This window comes from Anarrhichthys ocellatus, unplaced genomic scaffold (genome assembly GCF_004355925.1).
Source record: "Anarrhichthys ocellatus isolate YVR2014 unplaced genomic scaffold, GSC_Weel_1.0 scaffold41, whole genome shotgun sequence".
Taxonomy (NCBI): Eukaryota; Metazoa; Chordata; class Actinopteri; order Perciformes; family Anarhichadidae; genus Anarrhichthys; species Anarrhichthys ocellatus.
In genome coordinates, this window is record NW_022280071.1 from 405,723 (window position 1) to 425,498 (window position 19,776).

The following is a 19,776-nucleotide window of genomic DNA, read 5'->3' on the forward strand; positions in this document are numbered from 1 at the left end:
ACGCATTTAACTTACCAGAGCTGCTGTTCACTATTTAAAGACAAAGTGCATCCTCCTTTCTTTGTTAACAAAGAGTTTAATCTCACGGTTGTTCAGTACATCCGTGCGTTTTAGTTCCAGTAAGAAGTCCTTCTCGATTCATGGACGCCAGTGAAGACAGTCGAGCCTCCTCAGTTGTATTTCTTGAATACGTTTTAATGCGTTTGAGGGCTGAAAATGTCTGCTCAACAGAGGCAGCAGATATTGGTATTGTCACCGCCCAACATGTCACACTAGCCCACTGACCAATCACATATGGCTAGGCCAGCTAGAAGGCTCTGGCACGTCAAAGAATACGCCCAACATGTCAAACTAAAGATCTGATTGGTTGAACACTATGACAATCAACAATATCGTCCCCATTCACTTAAACTGCACAGACATCATGCATGCACATGTACTCCATCAAACCACCGATCCACAAAATTATGCTACGTAGTTAATCTCCATTAATCTAGCACGTGCAAGGGGTTGGCAGAGCAATACCGTGCTAGTTAAAGGGCAAGGTGCAAAGTACTAAGGGGTATACTGTGTGGGTATTGATTTATTATATAACTCCCTATTAAAAGGAAAATCCACTCAAAAAGCAGAATGTATCTGTTGACATTCACAGTATTTTAGTCAATAAAACAAATATGTCAACATGCTCAACAAGATGGAAATCACTGCATCGTGCTTGGATTGATGATGTCATCATATTATTAGTGATTGACTCCAACAGTCAGAATTCATCAGGAAATGCCTCTGATTAACAAATTAAATCTGTGCTGTGTCAGAAAACATTGAATAATTATATTTTAAGGTGGATTTGTTTGAGTTGAAGGCTTGCATCAGTTTATTTATGTATTTTCAGGTGTGTGTACTAGCTGTGACTGTTTACTGGGTTTCTCCTTGTGTCAGTATTGTGTCATGAGGCTAAAGAGCAACAACCGATGAAGTAACACTGCATCATTTTTTCTTTGTTTTCAAAGCCGTTTTGTATAGCAAATGGTTTTAAAGGACATTTGTGGATGAGACATCACATCACCCCAATCACTGGCTCCCTCTACGTTTTAAAATTGATTTAAAAATGTTACTGATCACTTTTACGTATGGGTCTGGCCCCAACATATATAGAGGAAATGTTGACCCCCTATGAGCCAGCTCGCAACCTAAGATCCTGGGGTTGGGCCCTTCTGGCTGTTCCAAAGTCAAGGCTGAAAACTAAAGGTGACCGTGCCTTTGCCACCAGGGCCCCTCGGCTTTGGAACGAGCTGCCTGAGGAGATAAGGCTCACAGAATCAGTAATCTATTTTAAATCACTTCTTAAAACACATTTTTACAGACTGACTTTTATGTGATGTCGTCGCTTTCCTGTTCTAATTCTGTTTTCTATTTTTATTTTTTATTTTACTAAATTATTTTACTAAATGCACTCGATTGTTCGGCCCCTATTGTGGGTTGGGTTTGTTGGCGAGATTTGCAGGTTTCGGCTGTTTTCGATGAACGGCTCGGACGGGAGCAGGTTGAGTGGCTGGGCACGGTTGGTGTTGCAGGTGGTTTCTGCAGGTTTGCGGTGTTCATTGGTGGTGGCAATCTCACAAGTGTTACATTTATTATAACATCATTATTAAAATAGAACTTGTAGTTGCAGAAATACACTCTTTTTAGTATGGGTATGCAATTTTCGAGCAGAGGCCTAAAAATAGGGCTAGGGTTAAAAAGGCTCCAGAATCACAGTCATCAAAAAGCACCATTAATCGCCTTGTGCTATTCCTTACATTTTTAATCTGTGACACTTTAGCATAACTGCGAGTTGCAAGTAATTCTAGAACGCAATACTTAAGGCAAAGCTGTGACTATTTTTGCTGAGTGCATGTTAAAGGCCCCAACATGCTAATTTATGAAACCCAGTAGTCTCCTCTTGAGTGCTAGACAATGACTTTGCAGTTTTGGAGGGAAGGTGTGGTCAAACTTAAGGGTCAGACAAGCAGCCAAAACATCTTTTTTGTTTGCTCATTTTCTTTTTAGGAAATACCAGTTGGATGTTTGATATGTTTTATATTTATTGCTGAGGTGTAAATGACAATGAAAGGGTCCACAAAAAGGTGAAATCCCTGTTTAAGAATGGATCCATATCAAAGGATGATTCTGGTGGTAATTCATATTTTTATTACTTTTATCAAATCCCATTAAAACCACTGATTATTTTTTTCCTTTTAAAATACATTTTGACAGTAGTGTAGACACAATATAAGGTATGCTCTTGTGCCGTAGAACTGTATTGTGGGATAAATTAATTGTTTATCAATAATGATAAAAAAATTAATGTTTTTTTTGGTCATAATTCATGCAAAAGTAGCCTACAACATTACCTATTATTGCTCTTTTAAAAAAAAATGTACCACTTTTCCATGTTCTTACTCTCAGAGGACCTACCTTCACTAGCACTATTTCACTCAAAGGGACTGTAATATGAACTACTAAAAAACAGCTGGCCAGACTTTATGTAAGGAGTAGTTTTCCACAGATTTTGTTTAAGCTGAAACGCTTTTCTATTCGCCTCCAGAGCCAGCAAGTTAGGCTGCTCATTGTACTCACTGCAAACAGTAGGTCGTTGAACTGAAGGAAACGCAACGAAAGGTGCTCTCAGTGGCATAACAACACATGCTGCAGCAATGTGTTTTGTCGGAAAAAAAAACCTGTCTGTCTGACGTATTGATTACAACGCAACGTGCCCGGTCAGTCTAGGGGCTCACATCCATGTTATTGTTGACTCAGGTATTAGCCTTAGTATGTCATACCCATCATGAATAAGTAATGTTTTGTTTTGGCAGCACCAATAACTTACAGTTACCTTGACATTAGCCTACTTGTGGGGTTGTTTGAGTCTAATTTTATAAAAAATATGTAATTTTCTCATTATAGTTCTGCTGAAAGCAGCAACAATCAGTATTTTATAAGTATGAATAATGGATCATATTGTATGTGAAATAAGTCGGCTGTAGTGAAGAATCCAAAGAGGATTATCACTCTGCATGTTGTCGTTTCCCTTTATAATACATATATTACCAAATATTAACTGTGCATGGACAAAGATACATTCCCTATTTGAATAATTAGGAATGCAGCGATATTGCACTTTGCGCCGTCTCTGTTTTGATGCCAATGCGTATGACGCACTCCAGCGGAGGTGTCTTCTCGCCTGCGTGGAACTCGTCCCCACTGGTCCCCTGCCTCCCCTTCCTCCCTACTGATAATGGGTGGTGGGGATGGTTCTTGTTAGTCATGTAAGAGGGGTGTAACGGCACAGCCCTGGGTCTCCACCAATGGAAATATGGGCTGGGCTCAACACCCATGTTCGGGGATCTTGATATATAACCACCGTAAAACATCCCCAAAGGCTATTGTTTATCATCCCGCACCCGCTGCTGCTTTTTTGGAAAACTTTCTGTTGAATATCTATTCAGGTAAGTACAGATATGATTTTTTAATATATTACCTTTTTAGTGAATGGTCTGATAATAAACAAATGAACTATGAATTGATTTGCTTAATGTTTCGTTAATGTTTTGGGGAAGTACACCGTTGTAAATTGATCTTTCAAAGTTTATTTTTGCAACAGTAATGATTCGTTATTTATGTATTCATCCCGTCTCTGTCGGTTCTATGGAGAGGTATAACAAACAGCTAGAACAGAGTGACTTTTGGATGATTGAAAAGTAACAGAATTAAGAGAGAGATTATAATCTTTGAATATGCAGAATCAGGTGCGATCAACAGTATATCATCTTTTATCACAATTTTGATGTTTTAAAATATACTGGTACAAGAAAAGTTCAACATTCCAAATTGAATAACAGTACATTATTAGGGACAAAATGTACCTAAATTATCAAGTAGTCATCATGCCGAATGACCCCTTTCAAATGATTACATATTGTAATGGCTTGATTAACATGTAAAGAGCATGTTAAAGGTGTAGCAGGCTGAAGGGGAGATCATTTTGAATATTGAATATAGTGTTGGGCAGTTTCATCTATAAAAATATATTTTATAAAATGGTATCATGTAAGTCAAATAATGTACTAGTAACCATATCAATCAGATAATTGTAAAAAAAAAAGTACGATATTCCTCCTCGAACTGTAGTGCAGAAATATATATGGAATACTTGAATTAAGTACATCAAGAGTATTTAATTACAGTTTTGAGTGTTTTGATGCTCTAATTGTTCATCATCTTCATCATTGCAGGATGGATAAAAAGTCTTATTTGGTTCAGATGAATGGGAATGGGGTACACGGCACCATCAACGGCAAAGGCCTGAATGGGGCCGGAGTCAATGGGAAGGGAGTGCACGGGAACGCCGTCCGCCACGTCAGTGTGAATGGCAGCTTGTATCCGACCAAAGCCAAAAGCCGCAGGCAGATATGGGAAGTGAAGCCCTCCAAAATGGCCAACAACACGTTGAATCCCATTAGGGCCATTGTGGATGGGATGGAACTCACTCCGAACCCGGATAAACCCATGATCTCGCTTTCCATAGGTGAGAGGGTTTCTGCATGACTAAATCTGTATTTTAAACACCTCTGGAGATGCAGCTTTGTTGCTTACATGTAATGCAAATATTCTATTTCTAATAATCCAATAATGTGTAACTATAATCAATAAAGAATGACTACCCCGTTAGAGTTCCAATTACTTTCTAATATTTGAAACAAACCAGGCCAATCACCTATATGATATGATACTACCAATAAATACATATGCAATGGCATACTGTCCATTAACTGTCGTCCACAACAGCTCTACTAGCTTTAAAAAAAATCTAGTACAGATACAGTATATGGTTTCTTACACATGTACAGTATGTGTCCCATATTCCTCGACTTGTATTCTTTTCATGTGTAGAGTGACGCAGACCTTTGAGCATCGTTTGTTGCTTGATTTTTCTGTTGACTGATTGCCTCCCATCTGTTCCCCAGGGGATCCCACTGTGTTTGGAAACCTGCCTACCCATAATGCAGTGCTGCAGGCCATGAAAGATGCCATAGACACCCAAAAATACAACGGCTACGCTCCTTCTGTTGGTGAGTTTCACTTACCAGCAAAAAAAAATCCCAAAGCAAGCATCTTTAAATGCACGGAAGTAAAGAAATGTGAATTCACGTTAGCTTCAAAAGCAGTAAAACAGATGCATACGGGTGAGATGTGGTGGTTTTTCAGCTACATTGGGTACATGGATAGATTACTGAATAAGCCCAGGGCCCCAAAGTGTCAGGGGTCCCCCTTCACCTACAAAATGTCACTCAAAGAGACATGACTACAAATAGATACAAGACAAATACAAAGAGACATACAATGACTACAAAGAGATACAAGACAACTACAAAGAGACGCTGAACTACTATAAAGTCTGTGTTCCTAAGTTAGGAGTTGTGGTGAGACCTTTAGCATGTCAGAACCCAGGAAAGCCCCTCATTGCCTCGCCATATGCCCTTTAACTTGTATTGTGAAATTTAGTAACCAGAAATTATCTGATGTCAGTGAATCACATGCGCATGTTTACCAACCCCCAACAGTCAGTGAAGGGAGCACATGTAGTGGCGATTAAACGATTAAGCCTTTGCATTAATGTATCTCTATTTGCATTCGCCGCATGTTTTCTCTGTGTCCACCGGCAGGTTACCTGAAGAGCCGACAGGCAGTGGCCAACTTCTACAGCTGCCCTGAGGCCCCACTGGAGGCAGAGGTGCTTACTCCTCAAACACCTCAAACCTTTGCTAACACATTTATTCTTTCATGCCCTTTCATCCTCATTCACCTGCAGTGCTACCTTTTAAATCTGAATCACAGTATAGGACAACTTAGGTGCATTGTGTGTGAATGAAAAGGAAATTTTAGCAGCACAATGTAATAAACACAGCACTTGCAATATTATGCTCATAATGAATAGAATCAGATTGTAATACGTGACACTGTATGTCTTGGAAGTTAATCTACATGCTACAGTGAATTTATTGGGTGTTGTTGTTTGCATGGATATATGGTTTTGGAGTCTATGCTCTCAAAAAATCAAATGTACCACGTTCTCTTCCAGGATGTGATTTTGACTAGCGGCTGCAGTCAAGCCATTGACCTGGCTATCAGTGTCCTGTGTAACCCAGGGGACAACATCCTGGTCCCATGCCCAGGCTTCTCCTTATATAAGACTTTGGCTGTCTCCATGGGCATCGAGGTCAAACTCTATAACCTGCTGGTAAGTAGGAGTGGGGTCCCATCCCTACCCCCACCCCTAAACATTGTTGTGGAATATTTCTTATGACTAGTCGGGAGAAGAAAGTGAAGGTTTTCTATCAATATAAAGTAAACAGAGTTTTGTTGAACGATCAAGGTTTGTAAAGTCAATTTATTTGCTTGCAAGCAAAGAGAACAGTCTCACAGACACATTGCAGTGATCTGTAAGAGTGGTCTACCTAACAGTCACAATGCATGGACATTTATGCTCAGACAGCTTCCTGTTATCTGCTTAGCTAACAAGAATACACAAAGAACACAATAAAAGGCAGGTCATCCTTCAAGCCTTAGTATACTTCATTTAAGACAGTCAGGAAGATGCTTTATCTCCTATTTGCAAATCCCTTTGTTCACAGTTTGCCTTACAATAAACCGTTTAAAACTCACAGCAGATGCTTCCTTTGAAGCCACTGTGACATTGTTAAAATGACCATTGCAGAGACAGAATAGACATTCTTTACCCTCACACATCATATATGCATGCAAAGGTTTACGCCTTTACAACTTCAGATAATGCGTCACAAAGGAAGTCAAAAGTATTTCAAACAGAGGATCTCTGTTAGTCAAGGCCTCTCTGTGTCTCTGTCTTACGAAGAAGAAAGAAACAGTGCACAATGATAACAGATAACAAGACACCTGGATACTAAACTAATTAAAGTCATCTACTGAAACTACAGTTTGGTGTCTGCTCTTTTAGGACTTACATTCTTTAAACCTTCACATGACACTATGACATATTTTCCCATTACAACATTGACACTTACTCTACCTATACCTTTCAATTTGCAAGGTAACATTTGTTTATTTTAGTTTGTAGTATCACAACTTCAGCTGTTAGGGCCAATGATAATTGAGAAGCCATATCATTGGATTCTTTTCGTGCCATTCATGTGTGTGGGGAATAAGCCAGAAAAGAACAAATGGATTTTTTTCTTATTCAAGAGCTTACAAGACATTACTTACTTTACATACAGAGGTAACAACAAATAAAAGGAAAGCAAGCCAACACACGGTACTGTATCAAACCCATCAGATATAAACTATGAAACATTGAACTCTCTCATATGTTGATGGCATTTGCCGAAATGGACATTATAGCTTTCTCCATTACACTGCATCTTTTTCCTGGAATTTACATTGAGATGCTATCACGCAGATGATAACAATAGCTGTTCTTAGCCCTGGGAAGGTTTTGCTTTAAAATCCATAATAATATAATAATAATACAAAAAAGGTTTTTTTCTTCTACTATAAATGAAGCCCAATTTCTTGATTAGATTAGCGACCAGCTTGCTAACTAGCAAAATGCAATTGTGTAAATAAGAGTTTTGGAGGTGTTTCTGTCTTTAGTCACCACTACATAAGTATATGGAAACCTAAATCAGTGGTGGTCACTTCATTTCAATTTATTTTCCAAATGCAGACACATTAGACTGACCACAAGCCAAAGAAACGACTCAGCAAACCATTCAAAATTAATGTTTTGAGAGGACTTGTGGGATCGAAACATTTTCCACATTGGTGCACATCACACTTTAAAATCATATTGCTGAGAGGCTTACATCTTTAAAAAAAGTTAGTTACAATGAATAAGCGACCAGAGCGTTCAAGGACTTTGGCAGTTGAGATGGATACACCATGTAACTGTTAACAACCTCATCCCGGCTGGCTTTCCCCCTTCCCGTCGCATTCTCCAACACAACCTCAACGTAACCTCGCCATAGCAGGTTGCAGTAACTACCTTTGAATGTTACCAAGACACGGGTGTATCGTCATGCGCAATAAAGTGTCTGGCCCCACCCTGACATCCCTCTTTGATTTCCAGCCAGAGAAGTCATGGGAGGTCGACCTGCAACACATGGAGAGCATGATTGACGAGAGGACGTCCTGTCTGATTGTTACCAATCCGTCCAACCCGTGTGGCTCCGTCTTCAGCAAGGAACACCTGCAGAAAATCCTCAAAGGTTAGTTCTGCCCCGCTCTGCTTTGGTAGGAATAGGCAAGTTCGAAATCTTGAAAAAGTTTGAATTGGCAGCCCAGTCAGGGGACGGAAATTTGGACTAAGACGGCATTTGCCTCATCTTAGTAAAACAATAGAATTTTTCTTTTTTTCTGTTTTCAGTGGCCTCCAGACACTGCGTCCCCATTCTGGCCGATGAAATCTACAGCGATATGGTGAGTGCAACCACACAAACAGGGCTTGGCCCTCTGTTACACCAGCGAGGCACATTTTTCGCCACAGTGACAGTGCAGGTTATGTTTCATTTGGTGGTATTTGCCCTGGCTCTGGGTGGTGGGTGGACAACCCCACATCAGCATAGGGGGGATTAGGGGCCATGTGCTGTGAATGAGGCGTGGAAGCAGCGACCAGCGAGGTGGGTACGCTGGATGAGCAGGGGGCATGGAGGTCAGCAAGGGCAAGCAGTGGGGGTGGGCAAGGGGCATAGCATTTTAGCCTCAGGCTGTGTGTATGAACATGTTCCACATTGCCGTAGCGTTCTAACAGCCCTGTCTCCTAAAAAGTATGTTCTATACAACGAAACTGCAATGTGAATTACGTTTTGAAGGAAATGTATTTTGTCGTGGATTACGTTTTGCTTTGAAGTTTCTTGATTGAAAAGAGTCTGTGGACATCTGGTGTAGTGATGAGGATCGTTGTCCAGGAGACTGCTGTTTGTGTCCCGTGTGATCCGAGAACTTTAGTTGCCTAAACCCATCCAAGTGCCTTCATTGCGTTTTTCTATTGTTTTCTTTCAACTTTGTGGTCATCTTTAGCCGAACCAAGATGTTTTTTACTAAATCAAGTAGTTTTGTATCATTTTTGTTGTTTTCTTTCAATTTGACAATGTTAACCACACGTTTCAATGTGTTAAAAAATGTCAATCGTTAATCCGGAGAGAAATTAATTTTCTCTTGAAACGTAATTGAGAGTGCAAATTGAAAGTAAAAAAAGGACTTTCACCTAGGACACTGCTGTTCATGTCCAGTGAAACCAAAATAATTATTTATGTTTTTGTTTTGTTTCAACTTCATAGTCATTTTAAGCCGAAACATGATTTTTTTACTAAACCTAACCAAGTAGTTTTGTGGCATTTTTGTTTTGTTTCTTTCAATTTACAACTTTTACCACGTGTTTAAACTGTTTAATACCGTGGAGAATACAGTACATGTTTCCTTTTAAACGTAATTGAGAGTGCAGTTTAGTTGTATGGGGACGTAATTTTGTAGGAGACATCAAACCACAGCATATTCCTGAAATGGCATACATTACCTTAAATGGTATCTTACAACTGAGTATTTTATCTTCATAATACCTTAATAAGACTCCTTTTTTGTAAAATTAGAACTTTGTTCTCAAATTAGTACAACGTTATCTTCAAAATATTATGACTTTCTTCCCTCAAAATATTTTGACTATACTGTATTCAAATTTTTTTTCCTTTAAATTAGTTTTCCTTTAGTTTCAGTTTCCGCGTTTAGTGCCACAGCGTGTTCATATCCAGAATAACACACCTCATTTGTCGCTAAAAGTTGCTGGATTGATGGATGGTTGTCATACTATTAGTTGAAATTGGTTGGTACTAGCTTACGTAAGCACACGTCATATTTTCTTCAACAGGAAGAGACGATAATTGAATTTTGATATAATAATCTTAAAATTTTATATTTTTGTTTCAAAAATTAAAAAGAAATTGTGATCATAAACGGTTAAAAAGACATTGACCAAATTTAAATGTTTCCAAGAAAACAACACTGCCAGCACATTCAGTCCAAAGCGTTGGCATCAATGTCGGCCTTGACAAGCCTTTACCGGTCAAACTTTTGTTGGAGGTCATGCAAACATGTACACAGATATCCACATGCACATAGACTCCTGAATACACACACACACACACACACACACACACACACACACACACACACACACACACACACACGCGCACACAGGCTGAATATTGTTGCTCAATACAAAAATGGAGATAAGGTAGTTTAATTGTTTACCAGTAGTTTTCCACCTTGGTAACATTCTGATATGGTGATAAATACAAATCCATGGGGGATGTCTAACAGGAACACACACTTTTTCTTCTTCTATACTTTCTCAATCCACAGCCGGTTCTGGCAACATGTGGCTACCAAAAAATGGCAGCCACATGTTGGCTGTTCAAGAACACATGTGGTGTGAATTAATGCATGGCCATCTTGCCTCAATAAAAATAGCGTACCAGAGATTTGTGTCCATTACCAAGGCAGCTTCTTCTTTTACAAATTGTGCTATAGCTAAATTTTTTTTTTTAATTTTCACTTATTTTTTATTACCAGCATCATTACATTATTAGTGTCAATGTGTGTTGAATTGCTTGCTAGAAGCTAGCTAACTTTGTTAAACTAGCCAGCTAGGTAGCTTTGATATGTTATGTTAATGTAACACTAAGCAATTAGTTAGCTTAGTTTCCCTACCCGTTCCTTAAAGTCACAAATTATGGTAAAATGATTAAAGACTGAGATAGAGTGAGTTAAATCGCAGGTAGAACCGAATGCAAAGCCACGATACATCCATGATAGCCACTGATTTGACTGACACCAACGGGACAATTGCCGGCCTGTTCATACATAAACCAATGAATTACTTCGGCGTTCCTGTAGAGCATGCAGGAACATTTCTAGTAGGTTTCTGATCTAGGAAATCAAATTATATAGAAAATTATGGAGGCGGTGGCGGCAACCGCTGACTATCTGAAAGCACCTTCAGAACCAGCAGTTTATCATAAACTGCATGGTGGCCTTTTGTATTTCACAAAAAGTAAAAAGTCCTGTGAGTTTTTCTTATGCTCAGCCAGGCCATTACATAACGTTTGCTTCTCTGTTGTTTCTTCTGATGGAAAATACTTTCATATTATATCCTGAATTTTGAACCTGTGCTTTTTAAATGTGCCGTCGGGGCTAGTGAGAATGGAAAAGTTTGGAGTCGGGGTTGTTGGGTTCATCCACAAACCCTCCCCGTCCGACCGTTTAACACTGAACCCAAGCAGACCAGAATGACTTTGCAATTTTGTGGCCACATGTGTTTCCAATCAATGCAGTTGACGGGTTTTGCCACAGAAAGAGCTTGCACGGAATGGAAGCCGTGTGGTAGATGGAGAGCTGGATAGGTGGCGGTGGGTGGTTGGAAAGTTTGAATAGGGGGAGTGTTTTGCGGGCCAGGGGTCTGAGAACTGCACCAGCAAAGCAAGACTCAGTCAGTCCCTCTGTTTCTTGAATGAGTAAATTATGTGCTTACAACGTATGTCTGCACAGTCTAGGTACTCTCTGTGCCTGTAAAGTCAGTCAGTATTATCATAATCATTAATTAATTAGTACTTAACCAATGGCCAGTGCTGATATAGTTGTAATCCTACTAGAAGGAGGGGGGGGGGGGGGCACAAACTGCTTTAAATTGGAGAGCTAGGCAGGCACGTGTCTGATGTTGCTGTTATGTCATTCACAGTAGTCTGGCCAATAGGATGCGGGGCAGTTCCCAGCTCAGAGTCAAAGATGTTTGGCTTTAAAGAGAACCAGCTTTCTTTGGTTCCTGTACATTCCCTTTCCCTTAAAGCCTCTCTCTCTCCTACTATGCTTCAAAATTGTTCATGGGTTTAGGAGTAGGGAGTAGGAAGCTTAGCTTCTGAAGAGGTTTAAGACATGATATTTGTGTTATACATAAATAAACGATTGTTCCCGACGCTCAAGTAGGTCATTTGTAGCTTTAAATACTTTTATTAACAATAAATGTGTAATGTGAAAAGGGCCAATATTGTGACAAATCAAAGCCTCGATTTTATGCATTGTTTTGTTTTAGCATCTTTCAGTTCAGTGAAATGGTTTTGGTCTGTAACTTTATTGCTGTGGTTCACTCTCACCACTCCGAACAACCTGATTTCCGGCTGCAGCAGGTGGTAGCAGCAGACAAACACATTTAACCACTAGCTTGTGGGCATAGTGTAGCATTTAGCTGCTAAAGAGCCAGATATTGTTCTCAGGAGATGGTGGAATCCAAAAAAAGAAATAACATGGAGAACACTGGTCTTACGTTCGCTAAGCAGAAAATATTCAAGTGTTTGTTGAAGCCAGGATTGGTAATGTTGAGAAACTAGCAAGAGTACGCTAGATTTTTAAAATAATCTAACCGAAAAACCTCCACCCAGTGTTGCTAACTATTTTCCAATGAAAGTTGCTAGATTTTGACAACACTGACATCCTGTTCCTTCAGGCCTCCCTCAAAAGCCCCCCCAAATAATCATAATGAATGTAAACAAGTCATGGCTATTGTTAGTACTCACAGCTGTTAAGCTAGCAGCTCTGGTTTATTTCAGAACAAATGAAATGACTGGACAGGCTAATTACAGTCCTGTTAATTACAGTCCTTTCTTTTTTGCGTCAGAGCATTTGATTCATTGCTCGTCGTTGGGATGTAATGACAATTTCAACAAATATAACAAAAGTGTTTTCGAAGAAGATTACCTACCATAGCTTCAACACGTTTGCCATATCTGTAGAGCTTGTTCGGCTTTAACCACTTGAATGCCAAGCTTCTAACACCGTACCGTACTTGGCTTTCCATGTCAACAATATGGCCTCCTTTTGAAGGCAGAATGACCCGTGAGCATGGATGATTTTTGCCATCTGCTCTATTCTATCTTGTTCCTGCTCCTGTCCTCAGGTTTTCCCAGGCTGCATTTCTCCCTCCATGGCGTCTCTCAGCAGTGACGTTCCCATCCTTTCCTGCAGCGGCTTGGCTAAGCGCTGGCTGGTCCCCGGTTGGAGGATGGGATGGATCCTCATCCATGACAGGGATAATATATTTGGATCCAAGGTTCGTGTAGCTTTATTTGTGCATTCGTCTTTGAGCAGAGAGACAACAAGAAGCCTCCAATAGATAACAGTTACATTCACCTAATGCAGTATGTCTCCACTGCAGATTCGACAGGGTCTGGTGAAACTGAGCCAACGTATTCTGGGAGCCTGCAGTATCATCCAGGGTGCCCTGGAGAGCATCCTCAACAACACACCTCAAAGCTTCTACAACAACACCATCAGCTTTCTGAAGGTGATGGGGTTGATGAGTAATATCTTTCTATATACAATAAATCATCATCTTATCATCTCTATATGTTACTCCAACAAAAATGCAACCTCAGTGATACTCTGGACGCACGAGTCTGTCGGCAGACCCTTACCTGGATAGTGCTGTATATCCTCTGACAGCCAACGTCATGATTACGTCACCGTGTTTGCTTGAGGTAAACGAATAAAAAACTGGAGTCCAACACAAATAACCTCAGAGCAGTGGGCTAAAGTTACACATTGTAAATGTCATCTTGCTGTGTTATTGGGTGCCAGAATCGATACTGCATCCATTTAAGATGATAAAATGTGATTCTAAGCTCTAGCGAGCTACATTATGGCCAAAGCGTTTCAGACACGGAGAGAAAATGTTACTAAAAGTTTAGCTATATCTGATTTATTGGAGAGATAGAGAGATGGCCCGCTTTTGGTGTTCAGCTGGGTCTACAGTTCCTCTACCTCGCTCCTTGCTGCTAGGAGACCACTTCGCCAAGAGAGGAGCAGGTAAGAGCTCTGGAGACTAGCTAGCCAGCTCTGGCGATAGACAAACAGTAGCTAACTAGCCAGCCGTCCTCTCCGGAGCTTCCGTCAATTCTTCCCCCGATAAAGCAGTCTGCCAATGGACGCGGGTTCAGCTAATATGGTTTCATTGGTTTATGTTATCGTTCTCAAGTAACACTTGTGGTTTATAAAACAACAAGCCAACAAAACTTGCTAGCAACCATTAACAAACGTATTCAGATAATTATTCTGCCTCCACCTACACTCCGCTCTCAACAACACGTCATCACGTCTATTTGTGCAAAGCAGCGATTACTCCATGTTGCCATGCTTAATGTGGTATCTTTAATGACAATTTCTTTTTTTAATATAACATATTTTCACATAATGTGTATATTGTGCAGCATATATATAAGATTAGAATCGCAACTCATACTCATATTCATAATCCCTGTAAATGTGACCAAAATGATTCTTGTCTTCTGTTGTCTTCAAATATGTTGAAACATATTTTAATTGTTCTATTTTTTCCGATTTACAGTAATGTGTTTCACACTAGTCTGATTGGATGGTTTATTTTTTTCTTCCTCAGACCAACTCTGAGATCTGTTTCAGTGAGCTGAGCACCGTCCCTGGGCTGAACCCCATCATGCCTTCAGGAGCCATGTACCTCATGGTAAGTACTAGAAGTGTGTTTGATTTATCTTATTCATGTGTGTTTATTTATATTTTTAACAAAAATAATCTGAAGAAGCGGTAGCCACATCTCAAAATTGAAAGCTATGTTTATAAATAAGTGGAAAAAAATGAATTGAATTGAATCGGTATGCCATTTTGAGGAAGTTGCTGAAAATCATTTTTTACCTTTTTATGTTGCTGATGGAGGTATTGTACAATAATATGATGCTGTAGTTAAGGGGGAAAAAACTATTTAAATACACCAGATGAACCAAACTTAAAGGTCACATATCATGCTCATTTCAAGGTTCTTGTATGTTGGGTTTCTGTTAGAATATGTTTACATGTTTTCATGTTCAAAAAACTCTTTATTTGTCTCTGAAACGCTCCGTTTTTGCGTGTTTCAATGGTATTACATCGCTAGGCAATAGCTTGGGTCTGTGTTTACTTCCTAAAAGCGGAAATAAACTGGGACACATTGAGAATGTTTACACTTAAAAACTGTGAAATGGTTTATATATTGTATAGTTGTGACCTCACCACCGTATGAAAATCCTGATGGCTCATCTAAAGACATATTTTTGAATAAGGTCTATGTTTATTTCTACATGGATTGAGCGTTTTCATACTTTCACACTATTTACATAGCACCTAGACCTGCTTTAATAAAAATTCATAAAATTCATAAAATTCATTTTTACAATATGGGACTTTTAATGGGCAGTGTAACATGTATAATATAAATATTCCACATTCATTCATTTGTCCTACCACATGCATGTGAATCATCATTCTACGGTATTGTATTACATTTAAGGCGGTTTGAATATGAATCAGAGGTTAATGTGTGTTCACATTTGTCCAGGTGGGGATTGACATGAATCACTTTCCAGATTTTAAGGACGATGTGGACTTTACTCAACAGCTGGTGACAGAGCAGTCGGTCTTCTGTCTGCCTGCCTCAGTAAGACACCTTTTTCCGTCATTTATCCATAAAGACGGATAAATGATTTATTCTAAACTCACATTTAGAATAAAGATGTGTGACCCTGTTAATGCCCGAGACTGTCCATTTTCTGCCTTCTCCCAGGCGTTTGAGTACCCTAACTTCTTTCGCATCGTGGTGACGGTGCCGGAGGAGATGATGGTGGAGGCCTGCGGTCGGATCAGGGAGTTTTGCAAGAGCCACCATCGGCCCCACAGCCGCGACAGCAACGATCTGGACCAGTGATAAGTCAGAGCTGGACCAGTCCGACGACATTTCGCCTCGCGGAGACCAAAGCCTAGAGGACAGAAGAATTGTCCACTAGTCACATAAGAGCTGGAATCAGCTTTCAACTTGTCTTCCACTGTTGTTAGGAAGTTAGAGATGTAGAGGTCGGACGTCAAAACTTTGCTAGTATCGTCACCACTATGGCAACTAAAAAGCTTGGGAGAGACACATTTGATTGTCCACCAATGGTGTCATTTTCTATGTAAACCGTATGCAATGAGCAGACCTAATATTTATATTTTATACAGGCAGCGTATATGACTTGTTCTTGTGTATTTATATAATTTGTGTAATGCTTTGTATGTCATTGTGATGTAACCTCTTTGATATAAACTGCAGGATTGTAGACTGTGCGTACCGTTCACGTGGCTTCTTTGCTGTCCCAATTATGGGAAGTGAATATATATTTTAATATCCATTTTTGTAAACGATACGCATGGAAAGAGAAAGCAACTTCCGACTACATTGGCATGCTCTTTATCAGAACAGTCTTTGTATGTTGTTTGTATGTGATATATGTATATATACATATATATATATATGTATATATATCAAAAAATTGTATTTAGTACTTTCTTTATAGCTAATAAAAACATGTTGACATGACTGGTAAGAACAAAGCATTCTGCATATCCATAAAAAGACCGTATGGTGTACAATAGCATAATTAAAATCTTATTTTCATGGAATCACAAATTAGCTTCAGACGGCCTCACAATCTGTGCAACGCAATCCATAGGCTGTTCTATTCTTATGTAACTTCCTGTATGACTGCGACTACAAAGATGTACAGTACACACATAGAGAAATCCATGTGTGTACTGTATTTTACAGACCTGGACATCATCCATAACTTCTCCGGTTGATAAAGCGACTTTTAACTTGGCAGCATTTCTCTATCGTGAGGTTGTGAAATTTCGCTTAAACCATTAAAAGTCTCTATAAAACCTTTTACTGTACAATGTTCAAGCCGGGGGGAAAAAATCTAATACATGTCTGGTGCACGTAAAATAAATGGTATAATAATTTAGCATTAGCAACGTCAATCTGTCCATCACTTTTTGTCTGGACTGAAATGTCTTAACCTTGGGATGTATTGCCATGAAATCTTGACATTCATGGAGGACTTTTGGTGCTCCCTTGACCTTTCCTCTAGCGCCACCATGAGGTCGACATTCGTGGTTTTAAGCGTAAAAAGTCTTGACAAATGTTGGATGCATCCCCCTCACGATCAATTGTAACAACTCTGGTGATCCTCTAACTTTTGATCAAGTGGCATCAGCAGGCAAACATTTTTGGTAATTGACCAAATACACGCAAAACCAATGACATTACCGTCAGTCTCAGCCGTACTTTGTGTTAAGTGGTAATTATAAGACGTTGCCGCACAAACCTGCTTAGTAAACACGGTAAACATTGCAGCTGCTAAACAACAGCATATTAGCTTTGTCTCTGTGAGCTTGTTAATGTTAGCATGTAACTCTATGTACTGTATCCTCAAAGTGGCAGTATGTTTGTCTTGTTCGTTGATAACTGGAACAGGGCCCCTCTGCATGACAGATAATCAGGAGGATGGGTAATAATGTAGGACGCCCTTATCGAACATATTTTCAATAATCACATCACCACAAACCAAATGGCACACTATTTATTGAGGCGTTCAGGGCCCATGGGGCAGTTGTTTTTTTCTTCAAATTAAAAGCATTAAAAGGGAGAAGTTTTGAGATTAAACATTATAATTTATACTTATGCTATAATAATTAACATAAAAGGAATCACAATGCTAGTGAGCAACCTCCCTTTAAATACCTAGAAGTCCTTTAAGGCCACCATAAAATAACAACTGAAAAATGAAATGTTGTTCCAGTATAGACCCACACACCATACAAAACCTGGATAAAGTTCTTTTTTAACATTATTGTGTATCCCTATGTCTAATATGGCTTATTATATTTGAAGATTGGGAGACTTTTATTGTTGAAATTATAAAATCTTTCTCTTACAAATCGACAGCATTTGTAGGTTAGGCGCACGGTGCAGTTCAAGATCGCCATCTAATGTTGAACTGGAAAGATTACAGCAGATTTCTCTATTTACAGTGCGACCTGGCCTTTCTGTGTGTTTATGTGTGTGCGTGTGTGTTTATGTGTGTGTGTGTGTGTGTGTGTGTGCACTGCTACCCCTATTAGAAGAGTGACCTTTGCAACATGCTCCTCCCTCCTCCCTTAAAGACATGGTGGTGAAGTTGTGTGTTGTCCAATAATTAACCACTGGACTGATAAAGCAGCAATAGGAGAGAGAAAGAGAAAGAGAAGGAAAGACACAGGTCAGATAGACAAGTAAAATCAGCAAAGAAAGAGGAAGGACGTTGACTCAGCAGTTGCAGTTTCAGGGGAAAAAGAGGAAGAGGACAGCCCCAACAGTGTACGAGTGCATGTGTGCACCGAGTGTGTGCCGAGTTTCTCGTTTTGTTGCTTTTTGCTGCTGCCTGCTCCATGGAGGACTCACAGGTGGCCAGGTCGATAGAGTTGAACGATGGCACACGGATGCCAGTTTTGGGTCTTGGGACATGGAAGGTACTCTAAACCCTCTTTCCTATATCTTTTATTCTCAATTTTGGGCTTTTTTGCATACTATTTGACTCTTTATTTATGTGTTGCAAATGCATGTATTTTAGGTATAGGAGTATTTACCGAAAGAAGTCTGCCAAGAGAGGCAATTGAAAATACCGGCTTCTGATAGGCAGATTATTTGCCCGCCTCAAGGTCAAATGGCAAGCTCCCTCATTGGCTGCCTACACATCCCAACCATTGATGTATAAAGAGAACTGGACGTTGGGAGGTGGCGCCCCATTCAGAAAGTTGCTCAGTGGCACATGAAGCAAAAAAGTTTGACTTCCACATAAAGAATTTATTCCTTTTTTTAATTGAAAAAAGGGTTACAGACATCTCTGCCCCAATGTAAGTATCTGGGGAAAGTCTTTTGGGCCCAATGGCATCATGTGACGGACTTGGAAATTCACGAGTTAGCACTTTAAACATTTACCACCATCAACATGTCTGGTTGTTGCATGTTCGATTGTCAGTATCGATAACAGCGGAGTCAAGTTCTGCAGAATTCTACATAACGGAACAGGTGTTTCAGGTTAACCAGTGACCGTGTTAACTTTTGACTTTAAGTCGAAAGCCGAAAGTATCCGTGGTTGCTCGTAGTAACTCAGGTAATTGATTAACCGTGTTGACTACCACTGGATTGTTTGTAGCGTCCATTTTAAAAGAGAATAAAGTTAATATTTATGTTCCTACGTAGCTTGACAAAGCTATTGCACTTCACCGTACTTCTGCATGTGCACACTTGCTTACAGCTGTTCACAAACTATAAAAGGGTCTACAGTATGACATTTAGGGAAATTAGCTTATTTTGCTGTCTTGCCAAGAGTAACATAAGATTATTAATACTCTCAAATGTTATATGAGTGGTAGCGATAATCTTATCCCAGCAAGAAAGTGAGTATATAACTGTTTCTAAACTTTAATATGGCAGATAGTGGTGAAGGTGGGCCTATTTTATAATTCTTTTTGCTTCTTGCAGTCCTCTCATCTCCCCCGCACCTCGGTCCAGGGTGCGGTGGAGGCTGCCATTGCGGCTGGCTATCGCCACATAGACACCGCTCACAACTACAAAAATGAGGTTGATATCGGCAAGGCTCTGCGCTCCAAGATACAGCAAGGCGTCATCAGGCGCCAGGACATGTTCATCGTCAGCAAGGTGGGTGGTGCAACAAGTGTTGCAGCAATGCCGGTGAGCAACATGAGGAGGGGGAATTATGCAGTATTTGTTTACACAACTTATGTATATATATATATATATATATATATATATATATATATATATATATATAT

The 19,776-nt window shown here is 39.7% G+C and overlaps 2 protein-coding genes across 3 annotated transcripts in view; both read left to right on the top strand.

Moving 5' to 3' along the window:
• Window positions 1–1,768: 1,768 nt before the first annotated feature.
• On the top strand, window positions 1,769–17,570 carry tat (tyrosine aminotransferase). 2 transcript variants are annotated; one of them, XM_031868090.1, is made up of 12 exons: window positions 1,769–3,488; window positions 4,275–4,567; window positions 5,007–5,111; window positions 5,706–5,773; window positions 6,122–6,280; window positions 8,144–8,282; window positions 8,441–8,493; window positions 13,019–13,171; window positions 13,277–13,405; window positions 14,516–14,599; window positions 15,467–15,565; window positions 15,692–17,570. In XM_031868090.1, exons 2-12 carry the CDS (start codon window positions 4,276–4,278, stop codon window positions 15,830–15,832), a joined length of 1,422 nt encoding a protein of 473 aa, XP_031723950.1. In that variant the 5' UTR covers window positions 1,769–3,488; window position 4,275; the 3' UTR covers window positions 15,833–17,570. The 2 variants fall into 2 exon arrangements, with proteins under 2 accessions (XP_031723950.1, XP_031723951.1); XM_031868091.1 differs by lacking the exon at window positions 1,769–3,488 and having other exon boundaries at window positions 3,502–4,567.
• A 621-nt stretch (window positions 17,571–18,191) lies between these two features.
• Window positions 18,192–19,776, top strand: part of LOC116394777 (aldo-keto reductase family 1 member B1) — a 7,433-nt gene continuing 5,848 nt past the window's right edge. Inside the window, exons 1-2 of the mRNA XM_031868092.1 lie at window positions 18,192–18,450; window positions 19,466–19,642. Of these exons, the coding sequence (XP_031723952.1) occupies window positions 18,370–18,450; window positions 19,466–19,642 (258 nt within the window). The 5' untranslated portion in view covers window positions 18,192–18,369. The remainder of the gene's footprint in view (window positions 18,451–19,465; window positions 19,643–19,776) is intronic.